The sequence below is a fragment of the Hyperolius riggenbachi genome, chromosome 1, assembly GCF_040937935.1.
Source record: "Hyperolius riggenbachi isolate aHypRig1 chromosome 1, aHypRig1.pri, whole genome shotgun sequence".
NCBI lineage: Eukaryota > Metazoa > Chordata > Amphibia > Anura > Hyperoliidae > Hyperolius > Hyperolius riggenbachi.
In genome coordinates, this window is record NC_090646.1 from 591233240 (window position 1) to 591256146 (window position 22907).

General features: G+C 40.6%; 1 protein-coding gene across 2 annotated transcripts in view; it reads right to left on the reverse strand.

The window, feature by feature from the left end:
- AP3B1 (adaptor related protein complex 3 subunit beta 1) overlaps nt 1–22907 on the reverse strand; it is a 348388-nt gene that overhangs the window by 65044 nt on the left and 260437 nt on the right. For both annotated transcript variants that reach the window (XM_068249086.1, XM_068249076.1), the window contains exon 23: nt 3091–3316. In XM_068249086.1, coding sequence (XP_068105187.1) covers nt 3091–3316 — 226 coding nt within the window. The remainder of the gene's footprint in view (nt 1–3090; nt 3317–22907) is intronic.

The window sequence follows — 22907 nt, forward strand, 5'->3', positions numbered from 1 at the left end:
AAGGGGAAAACACATTAAAGTTGATTCACTGACGAGTATTGCTGCACAGGAATTCATCCAATCAAGGCGTCTTCTTGTGCCTGAGTGAATGACTTGCTTAACATACTAATGGGCCATTAAAAGGACACTGAAATATACAACAGTGATAAGTCTAATTTGCCATGAACATATAAGGCATTAATGGAACAGCAGGCCTGATTGTATCCTTTATATCTCTGCTGATAGGCAGATCGTTCACTCATGACAGCAATATTTCTTGCAGGAAGAGTGATGTGATGCAGGTTTTGCCGGAGATTTAGCAGGATGAATTACTAGCATTGTCATTTTCTTTTCTAAATTGCTGTCCTAATAAAATGGGTATGGTGCGCTCTCAGAACCCTGCCCTCTGCACAGCACAATCATCTATGACAGTCCTATCAAAGAACGGTAATCAGACACGATTAACAGGCTCTTGATAGTAGTCATGTTAATGATTTGTCTAATATTCCTTATCCAGTATGATTATTAGGGATATGAAAAAAAAAGAATCTCTTGATTTTCTGGAATACAAGTGTTGGAGTTTACTGGTATAAACTGCATTATTTTGGTTGTGCCTTCATGGATAAGCGGTCCTGGACATGTCTGTTATAAAGCAATTCTCAAGGTATCACTCGATAGGCATGTAACTGAATAAAGAGCTGAGAACAATACACCAGCCCTCAAACCTGACACCTAATGGTGAATGAGCTTGATTACCAGCTGGGGGGGGGGGGGGGTTGGGGGAGATGCCCCAGGATCTGGCTTAAGAAGATGGCCTACCACACTAGGTTTGGAGATGTCACAGGAACCCATTAATCTGGTGTGCAAGTTGGCTTTCCACAGACGAACTATTCAGCTAACATCCACCCCCAACTGCTAAGTACATAACCACTGGCTGTATGCCATGAAGGAGGGGTCTTCTTCACCCAATATATCTAGAGGAACTACTTTGGAAGCTCTCTCTTACAAGGCTGCATGACACGGATGGAGAAGGGAACAGGTGTGTGAGATAGGATAGTAGTAGATAGGATGTCTCCGTTGTATTTTCCTCATTCACTTAGACAGCGCTTCTTACATATGCCGTAACTTGTATATGTATTTGTAGACAAGCCTAACCTTTTTACCCTTTGTAAAAAGATCAAGTAGTCTGTTAACCACTTAAGCTCTCAGTCGTTTTCACTTTACGCATCAGAGCAATGTTCACCTCCCATTCATTAGCCTATAACTTTATCACTACTTATCACAATGAACCGATCTATATCTTGTTTTTTCCGCCACCAATTAGGCTTTCTTTGGGCGGTACATTTTGCTAAGAGCTACCTTACTGTAAATGCATTTTAACAGTAAGAATAAGAAAAAAAAATGAAAAAATTCATTGTGTCAGTTTTTGGCCATTATAGTTTTAAAATAATACATGCCTCCATAATTAAAACCCACGTGTTGTATTTGCCCATTTGTCACGGTTATTTCACCGTTTAAATTATGTCCCTATCACAACGTATGGCGACAATATTTTATTTGGAAATAAAAGAGCATTTTTTCCGTTTTGCATCCACCACTATTTACAAGCTTAAAAAAAAAAAAAAAAAGAGAAATATTTCATCTTTACATAGATATTTAAAAAGTTTAGACCCTTAGGTAAATATTTATGTGTTTTTTTTTTTATAGTAATTTTTTTTTTTTTTTTTATTAAACATTTTATGTGGGCATTTTTGGGAGGGTGGGATATAAATAGTGTTCTGTTTGGGGAAATATTTGTGTATTGTAATGTTTTTTTACTTTTACTTGTAGTTTTACTTTTTGGTCACAAGATGGCAATCTTGATTTTGTTTACATGACGTCACTCTAAGCGTGCAATGTACGCTTAGAGGGACATAGCTTCAGAAAAAGCGTAGCTTCCGAGAGAAGCGGTCGCTTTTTCAGCGGGGGAGAGGAATCGGTGATCGGGCACCATAGCCCGATACATTGATTCCTGGGCTACCGAATCCACGGCCGGGAGTGCGCGTGCACGATCGGGCGCGGGAGCACGCCTGTTCTCGTTCACGTTTTTATACGTCAAGGAGGACAAAGTGGTTAATAAGTAAGAAAAGTTAGGGTACATTCTACAAGTGATATTTTGTGGACATCTTCAGATACTATGCCGGGCTTTTCCTGCAGTGACTGCAGCTGTCTAAGTGATGTATACAATATTCAGATAGGTTTTTGCAAATTAAGAGAGTCTAGCCACATGTGAGTTTCAATGTGTAGTTTTGTGTGTTAATTATATAAGGCTTGCTTTGAGGGAATGTTAGGAATATGGCGGTACCTCGGTATAACCTGCAGGCAGTCTTATTAGTCTGGACATCTACCTTTCACTAGCAGGTGTTCCTCTGCAGTCCAGTTATCTGGAACGCAGGTCTACACCCTATCTAAAGCTCCATACCCCATGACACGTCCTCGATCAGATTAACGACAAGACCTTGCTGGCAATCTCTTGAGGATCCGCAAGCAGCAATGGGGGACCAGAGGGTGCAGTGGGAAGCCTCATTAGGATCAAGACGCTTCCCTCTTCTTAGATAAGCATGTCATTTTGTACCCAGCACACGTTAAGTCAGCTGAAAAAACAATATGTGTGAATAGTTTTACACTGCAGGTTTGCAGTGTAGCAGGATCATACATGTAGCCCATAGGTGTTACTCAAACACTGAAAAACTTACCTAGCTGTCTTAATCCAAAATCTGCCACTCTTGCACTTGTACATACACATTAGGCCTCAATTCACGGAGCATTATCAAACGTTTATCAAACACTTTATCAAACGTTTGATAATTTACCTCATGGGTAAAATCTCATTTTGAATTCACTAAGGTGTTATATATTTGTTGAACGTTTTATCGGTAAAACATTCGATAAATATATAACACCTTAGTGAATTTAAAATTAGATTTTACCCATGAGGTAAATTATCAAACGTTTGATAAAGTGTTTGATAAACGTTTGATAATGTTCTGTGAATTGAGGCCTAAGTCAAACTACATGCAATTACAGAAATATTGTTTTGTGCTGTCAAAAACAAAATGTGCCTTTTCTCACCTATTGCATTGAACAGGTGCATCTTCAAATCAGTCTTCTTTGTTTCTATGTGAATATCCTCTATTTTCTTGTCACTGGTGTTATCAAATGTTATCTGCACTGAAATCATCTGGGCTCCGAAGATGCATGGCTGCCGAGGAAAGTGATAATGGGCAGAGAGACCTTTGCCACTCATCCGATGGAGGAGTTCCTGGGTCTTTGTAGGGACAAAGGATGGCGTACAAACCTGCGCAAAACAAGGCAACATGAATACATTTCTGACTTTTAAGAAGGGTGCAAAAAAAAAAAAGTATCAGTAGATTGAGAGCTACATCATTCCCAGCAGGTGCCTAATTTTGAGTCGGTACTGTATTTAGCGTCCAGCCACCATGCCCATTATGAAAACATGTCATTTAATAAGGCAACATAAAAACAAGGAGCAGTAACCTCTGGAGCCAATCACAACTCACTTACTTACAGTGCAGAGCAATATTACCGATACTCTCGTCAGCAGATTACAACCCATTGCGCAATTAGCGTGACGCGCAGTGAATAGGTAGCGAGAGCATTGCTAGGGTAACGCACATTACTTGTTACTTGTGTGATGAGCATTATGATACCAACAATCACATTACTTATGTAAGCCTGAGCCGCACTAACTGCGCAATAATAATGGCACTACGTGAATTTCTCCCAATGTTTGTTAATAAATTCAGTAATCCAAGGTACGGGTTTATAATGTCCAGTGATCTATAATGATGTTTGTCACTTATAGAGGAAAAACATCAACTGTGACTCAGACTTCATACAAAAGCCAAAGCCTCAACACTGTCTACAAATGAACATGTGAGTGCAGGACGGAGTAATGAAAACAACTGTTCTTGAAAAAGCCTTTGACGTGGGAGATGTTTGTTGTTTCTGCAAGCTTCAGATAAGTAAGTTCTTGAAGTGGGTCCTCTTAATAAATTAAGAAACTTTATCACAGCCAGACTGCTTGTATGAAGTTTATTGCCCAGTTCTCATACTTTTGTCAGTTTTTAAGCTGCCCCATCGTCCTACTCACTCAATTTGTGCCTGGAGATCCTAATCCAAGGAAGATGGAGACTTTAGAGAATTGAAATTTGGGAAAGGTTATATCTGACTGCATATGCTGACAATATTTTTATGACCTTGACAGATCCGGTGACCCTGTTAAGTAAGCTTGAAAAAAACCTTAGCGGAATTTAGTCTTTGATACAATTTTAAGATTAATGGTAAAAAGACGCCGGTACTCAACCTATGTAATAAACAAGTTACAGCCAAGAAAGGACCCAAAGCACAAACATTTCCTGGGAATCAGGGCATATTATATATTTGGACGTTAACGTGTTAAGTGATATAGATTAACTATTTGAAGGTAACAACAACCTCTTGGAAAGCTGTAACACTGTGCTAAAACCCTTGGTTTTCTCTTACTAAAACATTTTGAGATGTTCAAAATGATCATTTCAAAATCACTGTTTGCAATAAAAGGTATGATTTCACTCCCAGCAAGTTAGTTAAGCACATTCAGTTTATTTGGAAGGAGATAAAATCTAAATGTCTGCATCATAAATTAACTCTTTATAAACAGGCAGAAGATTTGGCCATAACTGTATCATCCCTAAAACATAGCACACATCTGGGCATGTCTGAAGCAGATAAACATCTACTTTAATCTGATATTTACTTGGAAATATAAATTAGTTGAAACTTAAACTAAATAGTGTAACACACCTATAAGGTAAACCCAGTCTTCAAACCCAAAAACTGTAGGTCATCATTAATTATCCTTGGAAACAACCAGGATTTCACACCCATAAAATTTGAGGATAGGTTCAAAACTAAAATAATATGTAGCAATCTATAGTCTCACTCAGTCATAAAGGATTAAGACAATAAGATAACCACTCCATCCTGCTAATCAGAGAGGGCCTTAAGAGTTTGGTGGTTAACAAATACTAAGCTTTAGCAAGAGACTAAAGAGGATAGCGGTATACCCATGAGGGAACTGTGTAGATGAAACCGGGTAGGGTAAAGCATGGGCAACAAAAGCATTTTGATACTTTGAGTGCTTAAAGGACAACTGAGGTGATGTGTGACACGATGAGATGGACATGTGTATGTACAAGTGCCAAGCAGACAAATGGCAATGCTGTGCTTTTTTTCTTTCTATGTATGAAAAAGTTAAAAATCAGGTATGCAATTGACAGTTTGTCTGGGTTTGACTTGGCCAGACTATAGCATAACCCTCTTTCATAAGTAATTGCAGTCATAAAACACTTTCCTGTCAGTAAATGGCTTCTGTGAGCAGGAAAAAACATACAGTGGGTTGCGAAAGTATTCGGCCCCCTTGACGTTTTCTACATTTTGTCACATTACTGCCACAAACATGCATCAATTTAATTGGAATTCCACGTTTAAGACCAATACAAAGTGGTGTACATGTGAGAAGTGGATCGAAAATCATACATCATTCCAAACATTGTTTACAAATAAATAACTGCAAAGTGGGGTGTGTGTAATTATTCAGCCCCCTGAGTCAATACTTTGTAGAACCACCTTTTGCTGCAATTACAGCTGCCAGTCTTTTAGGGTATGTCTCTACCAGCTTTGCACATCTAGAGACTGAAATCCTTGCCCATTCTTCTTTGCAAAACAGCTCCAGCTCAGTCAGATTAGATGGACAGCATTTGATAACAGCAGTTTTCAGATCTTGCCACAGATTCTCGATTGGATTTAGATCTGGACTTTGACTGGGCCATTCTAACACATAGATATGTTTTGTTTTAAACCATTCCATTGTTGCCCTGGCTTTATGTTTAGGGTCATTGTCCTGCTGGAAGGTGAACCTCCGCCCCAGTCTCAAGTCTTTTGCAGTCTCCAAGAGGTTTTCTTCCAAGTTTGCCCTGTATTTGGCTGCATCCATCTTCCCATCAACTTTGACCAGCTTCCCTGTCCCTGCTGAAGAGATGCACCCCCCGAGCATGATGCTGCCATCACCATATTTGACAGTGGGGATGGTGTGTTCAGAGTGATGTGCAATGTTAGTTTTCTGCCACACATAGCGTTTTGCATTTTGGCCAAAAAGTTCCATTTTGGTCTCATCTGACCAGAGCACCTTCTTCCACATGGTTGCTGTGTCCCCCACATGGCTTGTGGCAAACTGCAAACGGGACTTCTTATGCTTTTTGTTAACAATGCCTTTCTTCTTGACACTCTTCCATAAAGGCCAACTTTGTACAGTGCATGACTAATAGTTGTCCTATGGACAGAGTCTTCCACCTGAGCTGTAGATCTCTGCAGCTCGTCCAGAGTCACCATGGGCCTCTTAACTGCATTTCTGATCAGCGCTCTCCTTGTTCGGCCTGTGAGTTTAGGTACACTGCCTTGTCTTGGTAGGTTTACAGTTGTGCCCTACCCCTTCCATTTCTGAATGATTGCTTGAACAGTGCTATGTGGGATGTTCAAGGCTTTGGAAATCTTTTTGTAGCCTAAGTCTGCTTTAAAATGTCTCAATAACTTGATCCCTGACCTGTCTTGTGTGGTCTTTGGACTTCACGGTGTTGTTGCTCCCAATATTCTCTTAGACAACCTCTGAGGCCTTCACAGAGCAGCTGTATTTGTACTGACATTAGATTACACACAGGTGCACTCTATTTAGTCATTAGCACTCATCAGGCAATGTCTATAGGCAACTGACTGCACTCAGATCAAAGGGGGACGAATAATTATGCACACACCACTTTGCAGTTATTTATTTGTAAAAAATGTTTGGAATCATGTACGATTTTCGTTCCACTTCTCACGTGTACACCACTTTGTGTTGGTCTTTCATGTGGAATTCCAATAAAATTGATTCATGTTTGTGGCAGTAATATGACAAAATGTGGAAAACTTCAAGGGGGCCGAATATTTTTGCAACCCACTGTAAAAAGGGTCAATAGTTCATAGATTTGAGCTGTGGCATACTTCAAGGAAGTTGTCATTGAGCAGAGACAATGAAACAGTAAACACTTAAAAACTAGATTTAAATATAAAATGAAACTGTGATATCAAAAAATTAATTTCTAGGAGAAGGATAGATACTGTAATTTATCTAATCAGTTTATTTTCACCTCGGATGTCCTTTAACCTTCCTGGCGGTAAGCCCGAGCTGAGCTCGGGCTATGCCGCGCAGGAGTATTTCTCAGGCCCCGCTGGGCGGATTTCCGTAATTTTTTTTTGCACGCAGCTAGCACTTTGCTAGCTGCGTGAACTCACCGAACGCCGCCGTTCGCTGCGTTAGAAGGTGTGTGTCCCCCCTCCCAGACCCCGGAGGCGATTGGAGGGGGTGGGGGGATGCTGCTGCTCATCGGCTGTCATGTAGCTAGCGCTAGGCTAGCTACATGATTTAAAAAAAAAATATTTTTTTTTTAAAAAAACTGCTGTGCTGCCCCCTGGCGGTTTTAATTGACCGCCAGGGAGGTTAATACTTACTTTTGATCAGGGCCCGCAATGTGTGTTTTTAAAAACTTTATGTGAAGAGCTTTTGGATTAATTTTAATTATTGATCAGAAAGTATCTTTCGCCCTTTTTTTTTAATCTTTTTGTTAATTTGATGGCAGGTCCACTGTACACTTGAGCGGAACCCTTATTGAAAACTTTTCTTTGCCAAACACAACGCACTAGGAGATATACTTATGTGCAATAAGCGCCGAGGCTAAACAGAGACTGTGATACCTGAAGCAGAAGGCAGTACCCTTGGCAGCTGTGCACAGTGTGGGTTGGCATCCACTAAATATTGTTTTTATATTTAATAGAGAGAAAAGCCAATCCGATCAGACGTTGTCCAACGGAATATGGAAGACAGATTTTAGATAAAAATAGAAAATATGCTTGCATGTTTATATGATCTTCTGAACAGAGCAAATGGTGTAGGACCACATAAAATACAAATTAGATAGGAGGATAACTCATGTTATAAAATAAATTATATTACTTGGGCTCAGATAAATAAGAACATATGTCGGCCTCGAAATACCCATTACCAGTTAATGCAGCACAAATTTATTAACAGATGCTACCTTGCTCCAGATAATAAAATGTTTAAGGCACTGAGTAAAGAATATAGTTGTTGGAAATATCGGGTGGGAGGGGGGACAATTATGGACATATATGGTGGTCCATACCCAGACATTAGAGCTTTCTGGGTTGGGATTGAAACCTTCTGTCACCAATTCTTCAGCCCGGATTTAAAATTAAATAGTTGACTAGCATTACATAGATCATCAATCATTTGTAAGTGGCACACTTCCACACAATATTGGGTGCATAGCACAGTGCCTAGGTTCTCAACGTGTCGTACACTTTCCCCAGGGGGTACCCCGGCTTCACATAGTTTATTAAGTATACAGTTAGAGCTTTAGAAAATGATAACTCGTATGTCAATCACACCAAGTTAATATTGTAGCTAATTTAAAGCAATAGTAAATTCTTGGAAACTGTTTAGAAACTATTACTATGTGCTACTTTTAAATATATCTGTTTCAAGGGTTACTTGAGATAATCTTTGCCATTCCATAGAGTACTTTTCAAGCCCAAGCTTTCAAAAGGAGTATATAGCAATGAAATGTTGAGAAACAGAGGATGACTGAGCGCCCAATGTTGCCATACAAATATTAAAAAACACGAGTACACCTTGTTTATTGTGCTAATACCTGCAAAAAAAAAAAAGTGACAACTGTTTTGTGGGTTTTGCAGGTTCGCGAGCTTTGAGAAAGAGGGGCCCAGCAAGGCCCCCAAAAACATTGTCGGTTATTTGTAGAAATTAAAAAAAATAAAATAGGTGTGCTGAAGATTTGGTGTGCTGAAGATTTGGTGTGCTGACATTTTTTAAGACTTGTTTTACTGAAACAGAACCCATCCATGCACATTGATTAGCTTTCTTGTGTGTCAGAGACCAATATAACAAATATCCCTCCAGCCTCCTCCCTCACGTACTTAACGAGGCATAGGAGACATACAGTAGAATGTAGTAAGTTATTCAGGATACCCACTTTTATTTTAGTTATCTTTGTTTCAGCATCAGCATTGGTAGGTAACCCAACCCTACCAATGAGGTTTAGCCTAGGCTGTTTATTATGAAGACTGTCTCTCAGTTCACTCTGGGAGAGCAGGTGTTGTTTCTATGGACTTTGGAGCAAAAAGTAAATTGGGGAAAGGAAAGATTTTACAAAGAGCAAACATTGACTAAATAGTTTATAAAGTAACATTGTTAAAAACTAAGCATGTTTATTCATTAAGCTGTATTCAGCAAATATGCTTTGGACCTTCCTAAAGGTGTAGAGATGGAAGCTTTACCAACCTGGCCGCTGAACCACCACAGAAACAATTTTACCAAAATGCCCTCTAGGGAATGTTGAAATGAAGACCTACGTCACACATACAACACTGGGATTGAATGTTGTAGGAGTTTTGTTTTTTTAAATGTATGGCTATTCTTTTCTCATTCTTTACTTTTTCATTTCTTGTGTATTTGCAAATTAAGTCATACAGTATAAAAACGAAAATGTGTAAATGTGCTGTACCAAACAATTATACAAATCCAGTATCAAACACAAAGCTGATTAAGTTGAGATACTTATTTGGTAAAGTTAAATTACTGAACTCATTTTTACAAGAAAACAACTTTTTAAATGTTTTGTATAGACTCCTATTTTAAAGAATAATTCAATGAGGCAGTAAACAAAAATATACAAAAATGCATATTAGTTATTACAAATCATTTTCAAACACTTTTTTCCCCTCACTTATAATCCGCTTTTAAAGACCACTTAAATCTGCACTTTCTTCTCCCGTAGAGGTAGGGGCCCATATGCAATACACTTTTTCACCTGAGTTTTCTCCAAGGTGATATTTTCACAACTTGTCAATAAAATGCCTTTTACACCACCAACAAGCAAAAAAAATACTCAAAATAATTTTGACAGTCTTTCGCACCTAGTTTTTTTTGGTACTTTTTTCAATTGCAAAGTGCTAAAAAATGTAATTTAAATTAAAGATGAAAAATTATCTCCTAGGAGAAAACCAAGGAGAAAATGTTGTTTGCATATGGGCCCGGGTGTCTTAACCCCCAGTTCACATCTCCAGAAGAATTGCTAGCAAAGAGAGCAAATGTTGTATGCAAATGTGTGCAGCTTGAAAGCGTACCAATCAAAACCGGCCTAGGTGGAATTTGATTGGTCCATTTTCAAGCTGCCCAAATCAGCATAAAAAATTTGGTAAATTCTGCATTAACAGGAATCATTTGCATCTCATTGACCATTTATTAACAATGACAAGCAAGGTTTCTCAGGGAGCATCTATTGTTCCTCATGGTAACTTATTTTCAGACAAGCTGTTTCTCCAATTACCTCCATCACTCAGGCAGTGTTGGCTAAAGAAAGAGTCAGAGCAGTTTAGAAGTTTTGCTGCTGATGATCTTTAATATCGATACTTACTATTGATCTGAATGATGTTGTACCTCTAAACTACGATACCAAAAATTGATTCAGTGTCGATCAAAATCCATGTGAACAGTAGCAGATTCCTTTATGATCATCCGATACCTTCCATCCTGTTCGATCAAGTAAATTGGGCGATTCGACCAAATGTCAGCCAATTTCCATCGATCAAGCAAGTTGGAAAATAACTGATTGATCTGATAAATAGATCGAAGGGATTAGTCAATCGTACAGAAAAATAGAATAATGTATGACCATACTTATTTAATCACCAGCATGGTGACACTTTGTCGAATTCTGGGAGAGAGGCATGATGAGTACTTTCTCTGCATACATGTTTGTCATGGCTGTGATATTAGGAGTCGAGTCTGTCAGGAACCGGCCCGCGACACGCCTGCGTATACGGTTCCCGACTGCGGGTTTGACCAGACAGAGAGGAAGCAGCCTTAGTCAAGCTAAAACAAGGCTGGGACCCCTCAGAACACCTCTCACTGCCACCACTAGCGGTTCGCTAGACACTTCCACTCTGCTGTCGAGTCCTCAGCGCGCACTCCGCGTTTCCGTATTTGGGTCAGCTTTGCGCTTAGGCCAAATACGGAAACGCCACGCACCCACACACACACACAGTTGCAATCTTACACTGTCGTGAAGCAAAGACCCACTAACAGTCGTTCCGAACGATACTGTTAGCCACTCTGCTGTCGCTACTCGCACTGGCGTTGTTCGTACGTTGGGTCAGCTGCGCGCTTAGGCCAACGTATGACAAACGCCCCCACACACAATGCAATTACAATTTCCTACGGTAGTGTTGCTCAAGCGTACAATTAGGCATGAACTTATACACGGTTACACTTCAGTCTCCTTTAGGCTATGAGTGTTAGTTTAGTACGGCAGAAGTCAAGCTTATTAAATAATAATTTAATATTCCAGCAAAAACATAGAACAATGCAGAACTTAATATATACAAAAGATTACAAAAAACAAAGTAAAAATAGTTACAAGATAAAAGTTACAAAGATAACACACACGGATATTTGCGTAAAATAAAAATGGGGATTAAAAAAAACGTTACCAACTTGAAGGTCTCAACGTTGTCGGCAGGAGCATGCCGCTTGTTCGACCAGAAGTCGAGATCAACTCTAGCTATGCGCTAACTCCAAGAGCAGATACCGGTGGCTGTCCTGGGTCAGCTTAAATAGTCTGAAGTGTCCCCTGGGGCATTTAATGTCCAGCCCCCAGGAACTAATGCAGTTTCCCCGTTTGTGACATCACCGAACGCTTGTCATAATCTTTCTTGTGATATGCAAACTTCAAAGGTGTTCCTGTTTTAGCTTCTTGAAGTTTGCAGAATTCAATAGGTGAGATTGTATCCTACCAGACATCAAAAAGCTTCCTTGCCTATTGAAGGGGACTGGTCCATTCACTGAAGACAATGGCAGCTGTCTACATTAATACAAAAGATCAGTGTACAGTTCCTCTGGACAGCCAGAAACAGGTAATGAGGTTCCCTTTTGTCTGTCTATTGACACCACACACAATCACATTAATAGTCCATGAAGCTAGCTGCCAATATCTTCAGGCCATACTGGCTGACCTCCACCTCTGAAAGATATACAGCAGACATAAAAATGATAGAATAGGTTTCTGTACTCCCTAATATCATCAGCACCTCAATATATCTCCACAGCGTCGTTGGAGCAATTTTAGTTACTTGGAGTCTGAGTCGGTGGTTTCCTAAACTGAGGAGTCGGATGATTTTAGTACCAACTCCACAACCCTACTAAGTATAAGGAGTCTGAGTAATTTGGGGTGCCTGTAGTCAGAAGATTCATAAACTGAGGAGTCATAGTCAGATGATTTTTGTACCAACTCCATACGCCTGGTGTTGGTAGGTGTGTATGACCATTCCCAGCCTAGCACAATCCTCCTATTTGTAGAGAAGACAGCCATAGAACCATCACATGACGAGCCGACTCCGATTTGCACCCTTGACCTACCCATGCACATTTGTAGGTATGTTTAGCACTAAACAGTGTAATAAACAGCACTAGCTACAATAAATGTAACTAACACCACATTAATATTAAGAGGTAACAACAGAGGAAGGAGCCCAGAAAGTAATGAGAAAGCAACAAGCACACAACTTACGCTTCATATTTCTGAAGGATAAACAACACCTCTGGAAGGTTTTGGGGAAAATATCCAATCAGTTCTGCAAACGCTGCCTTATTTCTAACGGAAATCTATGTGGTTCCTGATGCCTGCAGATACACAGCGGCGAGGCGCACATATTTTATCAGTTTATTACGGTAAGCAAATAAGCGTGGAATGAGAGGGCACATAACTGTCTACTTAGCGCTTACTGAAACATTTATAAGAGCTGTTATCTGCCTAATAACAGACAGACAGCACGCAATTTTAAAGAGGGAAAAAAAGCTTCATATTTTTTAACACTTCACTAAAAAGTAACTGAAGAGTGTAAAATGAAAAATACTCTGTGCAGTTAGACGGTAATGGACCATATTATCAACTCAAGTTAGATTTATAGGATACAAACTAGTCACTAATAGCTATTTTATGACATAGCATGTCTGCTTTTTTAAGGTTATTAAGATTAAAATCGTGAAACTTTCTAGAATGGAAAGAAATGAATTATAATTTGTACGATGGAAAATAAAATAAAAAAAATGCAAAACTGGAGGGATTCAGGTGAAAGGCGCCTGCGAGAAAAACAAGACCGATACTGAATGTAAATCATGACGCCGGTTTGCCTATGTCCCGTGTCGCGCTACATACCGCCGCTCGTGTCTACGGATATAAATATATCTATAGATGAGGAATTCTGTGGAGTCAAGCAGGTCGTCAAAGAAGAGTAACATTATTATTATTATTATATACGTTCAACATATTCCAAGTTGCACACAAACCGCATACAAAATACAGGCCTATTCTACAAAGTCACCATACAAACAAAACGGGGAATTATTATTCCTACATGATCACTGTCACGGCAGAGCCATGAGTAATCGTGATCGCAATTGTGAATGCCCACCAATTGTCCATTGCAATCCAACTTGAGATCAGACTATGTAGGAACACTGTGGGATTTTTCTCTGCCAGAGAGAGACCAAAAAAGTCCTTTCCAAGCCAGAAGGCCAATAACTGATAAATAGGTGAGCCACAAAGGTCCCCCTACCTGCTGGCTGCATACTAGAGAGCCCTAAACTCTGCAGGAGGTAATGGAGGATAAACCATCATCACTGTCTGATAAGTACATCATCTGTATGATAAATACACCAATGCATTGCTGGCATCAAGCAGGACCTTTGCATATAAATTTGAGTACCCATCAGGCGCTGAATGCTCCTGGCGGCAAAAATAAAAATACATAAAACTAAAATATACAAAAATTAAAAATTCTGAGATGCATAAAATGGGAGGTAAAATCACGAGATGCTAGTATAGTACTCCCTCTGTATAAATGTACATATATAACATGTATATATCTATCCAAGGGCAATATAAAAGATTCCCAGATACATTTCTTATATCTAGGTCTGCACAAATGACAAGACGGTGTAATCTACACGTGAAAATAAGCAGATTAGGTTCCTTAGAGTAAAGGTCCCACACGCACAACAAAAATCGCCAAAAACAGACAACCAACATCGCAGAAACAACTTTACTGGCAATATCCATGGAAAGATTTGTTGTTTCAGCACACTGATATTGCAAACAACCAACTCATTTAAATACTGCGGGCCCAAGTATTTGTATGACATTGTACACGTGTGAACAAATGTATGATATCTGCCCAGCAGTTATCTGAGTTGATCCCCTGGATGAATTAGGTAAAATGCCTGAGGTCTGTTGACCATCGTTGGGCTGCATTTTTGCACACAATTGTGGTCCAAAACATAAAAATCTACGGTTTGTCGGACGTTTCAATCAACTTTAGTTTACCGTGTTTACAAGGCTTTAGTGGTTAAAATCGAGAATATCTTGCCACACGAATTAGTTATGGCACATACTATAATTGCATTTAAAAAGGATTTGGATACTTTCTTAACTTTGAAGGGAATCCATAGCTATGACTTCCAGAAGAAGATGATTGATGAGGTTGAACTTGATGGACACAGGTCTTTCTTCACTCCAAGACTACTTATGATTCAGGGAACCCCTTCAAATTCCCCCACCCACTGAGCAGACCACTCAAAACGTTTACTAGCGAGGGACAGGGAAACAGAGGAGACGGCCAGGAGGAAACAAATCCCTCGACCTCCACATTAAAAAGTAGTTCTATTTTGGCAACAAATTGCTGTAATGTAACATAGCATGACATTCTGCAAACATGCCCTTAGGTTGTAAAAATTTATAGCCAGACGTTCATTTCTAAAATTGCAAGGAAAACACATTTCACTTATTAGCTATTAAAAAGATACATTTACTAACACAAACTGATTAATTTATAGATCAAACATTATACACAGTACAGGATATTGAAACCTCATTAAAGAAAACCTAAAATAAAAATGGCCTTGATCTGCATACTCAGAGGTCAGTGACCAGATGTTTTTTCACAGGGTCATGGTGTTAGCCATTCAAAAGGGAACAAAGATGTCAGCTCCCACATTAAAGTAATGCAGTAAACATCAGTGGTCTAGGTTTATAGCGCGAAGAAACCGTAGCACTCGGCATCTAAAATAAGGATACACAGACAGCTCTTAATATACCCGTGCATAAGCCGACCCATATATAAGCCAAGGTATCCAAATTTTACCTCAGAATACAGGAAACCGTGATTGACTCATGTATTATGTTAATTCCTTTTCTAGTATAAATGGCCAGATTTGCCCCCAGTAGGAGGTATCCCTGTCCCCTGTATAACTAGCCAGATGTGCCCCAGTAGTAGGCAGCCCCTCTCCACATAGACAGATGTGCCCCTTGTATAAAATATCCCCCTCCCCAGTATAAATGGCCAGATGTGCCCCCAGTATTAGGCAGCCTCCTCATAGCCAGATGTGCCCCCAGTATGAGTTAGCCCCTCCCCAGTATACATAGCCAGCCCTCTCCTCAAAGCCAGATCCCCCCTCCCCCAGTATTAGGCAGCCAGAAGTCCATCCAGTATAAGACAGCCCACTCCCCATAGCCAGATGTGCCTCCAGCATTAAGCAGGTCCTCTCCCTATAGCCAGATGTGCCCCTAGTATTAGACAGGTCCTCTCCTTATAGCCATGTGCCTCCAGTATTAGGCAGGGCCCATACCCAAAGCCAGATATGCCTCTAGTATTAGGCAGGCCCTCTCCCTATGCCAGATGTGCCTCCAGTATTAGGCAGGGCCCGTACCCAAAGCCAGATGTGCCTCTAGTATTAGGCAGGCCCTCTCCCTATGCCAGATGTGCACTCAGTAATAAGCAGCCTCCCCCACATGCAGAGCGGAGCATTCAATAATGACTGACCTGTGCCCCTGGCTACTTGCAGAGCAAAGCATGCAGCCGTTACTCACCTGTTAGTGCCATGGAACCCTCTTTAGCTTGTGTGTACCAGTCCCTGTCTGAAGACCTGGTAACATGCTGTGGTGGTGGGGGGGATCATCTCTGCGACTTTGCTTTGGCTCCATGGTGGTGGTGGTGGTGGGGGGGGTCACTCGGGGAGGGGGAGACTGAACCTTGCGTAGTAGGTGACTTGTGTATAAGCCGAGGAACATTCTGAGTGCTGAAAAGTTCAGCTTATACATCAGTACCTATATTCCACAAGTCCGCATGAACGCTTGTTACGCCTAACAGATATTGTGTCAAGAAAAAACTAACATTAAAGAAAGCCAGCTGTACATTGTAAACACGTTGAGGGATTCTAGTATGCTAGCTGTGCACCAGAGATCTCAATAGTGTCATGTCACTAAAACCCCTCATTTCCCTTATTAGTGCTTTTCCCAGCCTTATTCATACCCTTGATTGAACTGAAGCCCACGTCTCAGAGAGGTGACAGAGGAACAGGAGAGCTGATTGAAGGGGTCCATTATGTATCAACATATAGGAAGGCAGGGTGATTGATGAAACTTGCAGTCACCTTCACTGCGAGCGGCTGCACCTGTATCCTCTATGTCAAATGACCTGAAAATCCTGCTGACAGACTCACATTCACCACAAGGATACAGCGCTCAGTACCAGGACTTAACATTATTTTAATTGCCTGCAAATTGTAGTCAGGGAACTTCAGGGTTATCCGACTGGAGGCCTTTTCCTCTGTATAACTGTGTTAATGAAGATTAAATGTATGCAACAGAGCAGGAGATGTTTACAAAGGACACCCGCAAATCTCTCTGGTCATTCCTGAAGGGTGGATCCATTCTTTGGCTTCTTACAGCACATATTCACTGAAAACTGTATAACCCACAAAATTACACTGCGAAAAACAAGCATCTTATTTAAAAAGACCACTATTGTGAAAAATGCTAAAGTTTAAAATTATATATATATATATATATATATATATATATATATATATATATATATATATATATATATATATATATATATATATATATATATATACTGTACATTTCTCCCAGAGTAAATGCACTACATGACTTTTTTTCCTTTGTTGCCATCACTTATAGGTATAGGTAGTAATAGTAGGCAGTCCTGCTAATCCTTTGCTTCTAATACTTTAAGCCATAGACCCCCGAAGAAGCATGACGATCAGATGTTTGATTTGAGTTTGACTGCACTTGCCACATGCTTGTTTCAGGCGTGTGCTTCAGACCCTACTGATGCATGAAAGATCAGTTGGAGCGTACATGCAAAAAATGCGCTGGTTGAAAGCGAAAAGCGGCTCACCCTGCTCCTGCAAAAGTCCCGGTGGCATGAATTACTATTCCCCCTCCAGGCCGCCGTAGACCCATGGGTAAGATGTAATCTGGCTGCCTATTGCTGGCAGCCGAATTGCACTGATTTTCCGCACTTAGGGATCCGCCTTTTACCAAAGCCCAAATTACCCTCTGAAAGCCGCAATTCTCATTACAGCCTATGGCCGCACTCAAGAGTCTGGCACTCTTTTTGCCTGTCTCGCAGCAGGATGCCAGGCAACTGGTATGGTTTAAAATGAAATACATATGGCAGCTTCCATATCCCTCTTACTTAAGGTGTCCTTTAAGAGAAAACTGACTACAGAACACACGACAAGCATTCAGAAGTAAATGGAAATTCAGCTTCATTAAAGTTGGCAAATATGCATAAGTGGGTTGATGTGTGAGTAATCTTGAAAATGGATCATATACTCTGTGGCCTCAATATGCACATCGCACACAAACGCAACACAACATTAGCCTTGCAGCGCTGGGTCCCTGGTTCAAATCCCAGCCAAGGCACTATCAGCTCAGAGTTTGTATGTTCTCCCCGTGTTTGCGTAGGTTTCCTCTGGCTACTCCAGTTCCGTATTCCGTATAAAGGGAAACAAAAAGAACAATATCTTCTGAAGTGTGCCACAACACCCATATAGACTTTATATCAGTACAAACATATGTATATCAAAAATATTTAAGACACTTGAAGAATTTATATGCAAAAATACAAAACGTCTTTATTGAAGACAACACTTGTTCAAAAATGTTCATAAAAGGTATCCTTCAGGAAACATTTTCCATAGCAAAGAATGGCAAACAGCAGCAATTAACATCAAGATTAGTGCAGTTGTAAATATTGAGGCGACAACGTCGACTTGTTTTGGGACAGACCCTTCATCAGGCTCCACATATAAAGACAAATTTGTATAGTGAACACATGTTCTTAAAGGGAAGGTTCGTGCATGTTATAAAAAACAACTGCACTTACCTGGGGCTTCTTCCAGCTCCTGGCAGTCGATCGGTGCCCTCGCCGCAGCTCCTCTCCCTCCCGGCGTCCAGCGGTGAAGAAGCCGATCTCGCCAGGTCGGCTTCCAGGTCGGCTTCTGTGCGCTCCACGGCGGGGGGCCACGTGGTGTAAGTGACGTCATCGGGTCTCTACTGCGCCTGCGCATGAGAGACCATATGACGTCACTTACACCACGTGACCCGCGCCGTGGAGCGCACAGAAGCCGACCTGGCGAGGTCAGCTTCTTCACCGCTGGATGCCGGGAGGGAGAGGAGCTGCGGCGAGGATACCGATCGACTGCCAGGAGCTGGAAGAAGAAGAAGCCCCAGGTAAGTGCAGTTTGTTTTTTTATAACATGCGCAGATCTTCCCTTTAAAAGACATCTGGACAAAATGAAGCCAGGTATAACCACTCATCCAGTTTTAAAACACAGGAACCTCACACGGCAGGAGCTGGAGAATGGCCATTCTCCTCCAGCTCCTGCCGTGTGCGGTTCCTGTGTTTGAAAATTGGTTGTTGCATAGATGACAGAACTATATAAAAGAAGTATTTGAGCTATCAATACAACGGTGCTAGCTGCTTTACTACATTGCTTCTGGATTGGTAATCCTTTTGCTGGGCACATCACTGGATATTGAGACGGTAGTGCAGCTCTACAAGAGTACAGGCCTTGGTGCTTGATAATGTGATATAGGCATTATCACATAACATACAGGAACAACATTTACCAGCACACCAGCTTGTTCCAATTACAGCACACACTTTATTGTACCAAATGTGTGTTTATGGTAGTTCTTTGGCGGGAATTAGGTCATAATGAGGTCACTATTGGGGTTAGGATTTTAGGATTAATGTTGTATTTAAGTCCACCGTTAACATGGTTGCACTGTATGCCACACGCCCTGTTAAAAAGAGATCTTGCGAGGCTCCTGTAACAATTGTCGGATTACATGTGTACTTTGGCATCGTGGCAGTGGTGGGCTGACACACAGCATATAATTTCTCTTAAGATCGATGGGTCGAATTGATCATTTTGGACAAGTCCGATTAGGTTTCTGATCAATTTTGTTCAGAAGTAACTGGAAAATAATTTTGAAACCTGATCGGGCCTGTCCAAAATCATCGATTCGACCCGTTGCTTTAACGGGAATTGCATGGTGTGTACCAGGCATGAGACAGGGATTAGATTATGAAATCCTGTGAGGGATAGTTAGTGAGAGGACTATTTACTGTGTAAAGAGGTCACAAGATGTCAGTGCTACAGGAACACTATATGATTAAAAAATAAACAATACACACAGACATGCCTATGGAAGGGATTACATTGCGAGCCCCTCTGAGGGACAGTTAAGTGACAAGACAATACTCTCTATACAGAACTTCGGAAGATGTTGGCGCTATATAAATACTAAATAGTGTGAACACACTTCCCCATACAGGTCATCCCTTCACTGTAACGGGCTGTGTTATCCTAATGTAATGATTGCAGCGAGTTTCTGGATATAGCTAAAAAAAAATAAAAAATCATGTAACAAAATTTGCCCTAACTATGTAAAAACATGCATGTTTTAATGTGCGCACACGTATGTGTTATGTAATGCGTATTGTGTGAACGAGGCCATTAATCAAGCTCTGCTATTATAATCAATCCATCTAATGAAACATATTACACTTCTTGTTCGGCACTTTCTTGTTGAGTAGAAAAATTAATAAACCTCCAACAGCATGTATAATTGTGTGTCCAGTATATCTTTACATTTAGGCCCAGGGCCCACTAGTGGTGCTTTTGCAACGCTTTCCGGCAATCAGCTGCAACAGTGTAATCTTATGAGGGCATCTCAAGTGGTCGAGTCCCATTAAACCGTAGCTAATAAATTATCTGCACCTCTGACTACCTCCCTTTGCAAACTACAAGCTGATCCTTGGGTTATCATTCAGAACTCAACTCCTCTGGTTTTGGATAGAGTTGGTCGGGCTTACAACTTACATCAGGTTGAAATGGTTGAAATGGTTAGGGTTAGGTTGAAATGTCTCATGTAAACCTAGTTCTGAAGCTTTCATGAGAGTCCACCCAAGGAGGGAGGGATGAGGCCGAGATGAAAGCCCATGTGCTAGGTGGGTGGCTGCCTCCCATACAGAGGAGGAAGCATCTTATTTTGCTGTTTGTAGGTATCACCAGGGGTTGTTTTTGTATCCAATCTTCTTCTAAAGGACATTGGAAGTGAATAGGATGTAGAGGAGAACATTTATTTCCTTTTAAACAATGCTAATTGCCTTGCTATCCTGCTGATTCTCGGCCTCAAATGCTTTTGGCCCTGAACAAGCATGCAGACCAGAAATTTCGGACTGCAGTCTGAGTGGATTAGCCACATGCTTGTTTCAGGTGTGTGATTCAGACACTACTGCAGTCAAAGACCACCAGGCCTGGTGCTGTTTTAATGGAACCAAATATGGCAGCCACCATATCCTTCAGTTCAGATGTATTAGGGCTGGTTCATACCTAAAGTGTTTTGCAGTTTTTTTTAAGCGTCAGCGATTTTTAAAACCGCCCTAAAAGCACTTGTGCAATGATTCCCTTTGAGAGTGTTCATATATGAGCGGTTCCATTGCGATCCGCTTCCAAAAGAGCTGCCTGTACCATTTTCTGAGAGTTTTTTTCTGAATGGAAGGTACAGGGAAATCGCAAAGCTCTTGAAAAAGCATTTTGCATAACGATTTCCCCAGCACTTTCATGAAAAAAATACATTGTATTTATTAATTTCCGGGTGCAAGAGTTCACGTCCGCGAGGAAGGTTTACTGATGTCAGGAAGTGAAAAAAAAAATCGCTCTGCAAAAGCACTTACAAAAGCGCTTTTCTAAGCGCAAAGCGCAGGGAAAATCGCTTTAAAAAACTCAAAAAAAAAAAATCGCTCAGTGCTTGCAATAGTGCTGGCAATTCATGTGAACAAAGCCTTAAAGTTTTAAACAAATGAATTTTAAACCTGGATGAATACAGAACCAGTATACTATTACAGCGGCCCTTAGCTCTGCTCCCACTCCTGTTGGGGAGATTTTCACCACCTCTTTGAAAAGGTTTTTTTTTCAAATACACAGAAAAATAAAATAAACAAAATTACAATTATTCATGTCGTTCCTCTACTTGTTCTAAATGACTAGCCTGAAAATCTACGAAAAATATGGTGAAATAGAACACCATACTGGAGTTCTCCATCCTTCACTCATCCTGACAGATGAAAACAAGCATGAAAAATTAAATGTTTTTCAGCCTGACTGCGGTACCCAACAGAAAAAAAGAGAAGGAGCCCTCCGCTGATTAAACAAAGCATATTTTCCCTTTAAACAGAGCAATCCGGGCACTTCTGGCGAGAGAAAAGAATCTACTTTGTCACTTGTCAACTAAACGCAAAGTGATTTCTTCAAATCAAATCCCTAAAAAGCAGCTGACAATGGACTTGACAGCTACGTTGTATTTTGACCTTGTGTGAGACGACCTCTCGCTTTGATTTCTTAATCCATTTGCTAGTGTGCACATCACAGAGAACGAGATATTTCTTCCTTCCCCACAAGGCAGGAGAATCCTCGAAATGAACATCTCACCATCTACTAGTGACACACTTGAGAGGAAAGAGAAAAAAAAAAAAAAATCTGTCTTTCCTCTCCTCACACCAGCGGCAGCCGTAGTGTGGGACACACACACGGCAACACTTCCTCTGGGCATTTATTACCTGTTAAAAAACAATCTTTTGGTGAGTGGCAGTTCAGGGTTTTTGAGAGCAGGCTGCAATATTTCTTCAGGTCTGCTGAGTCATAATTAAAGCTGAACTGAGCGGAATTGGAGAGGGAAGGTCAGCAAGGTGCCGTATGAGAGATGAGGCTGGGCTGATGGGGACCAAATGAACAAATTATGATGGGCCCCACTCAATGTGATGAGGTCAAATGCCTGTTTCTACCCACTGACAGTTCAATTTCCCTGAAATGTCTCCAGATTCTCTATGAACTAATTATGAATGAAAAGTTATCAACTGCCCACACCAAAAGGGGTCTAAACGCTATTTCTTAGTGCGCCTAATGTCAAAATATTGTCTGAAGCGGCATCATAGCAGAGAATCCAGTCCCTAATTTTCCATGTGTTGTATTCATTTAAATATTCAAATGACAGACAGCTTCCAATACAACCCCTGTAGCACATGATGGGGGCTGCTCGCCCCAAAACGTAGATGGGAACTGCGCCCCTTTATAGGACAGACACTAGAATTGTTTTTTGTTTTTTATTTACAAGGGCGGCAAAATGCTTCCAACAATTCCATGCACCCAGATACTAATAGGTTTATTTTGATATTACTTTCTAGATGAGAAAAATATCTAGTTGTATCTGTATAAATATATTATGGTTTCATTTGATTTGAATCTGCCTATTGAACGTCTATGGCATTTTGCTAGAATATAGAAAGTAGTCAGTGAACGCTCTGCTGACTGTGTAATAAAC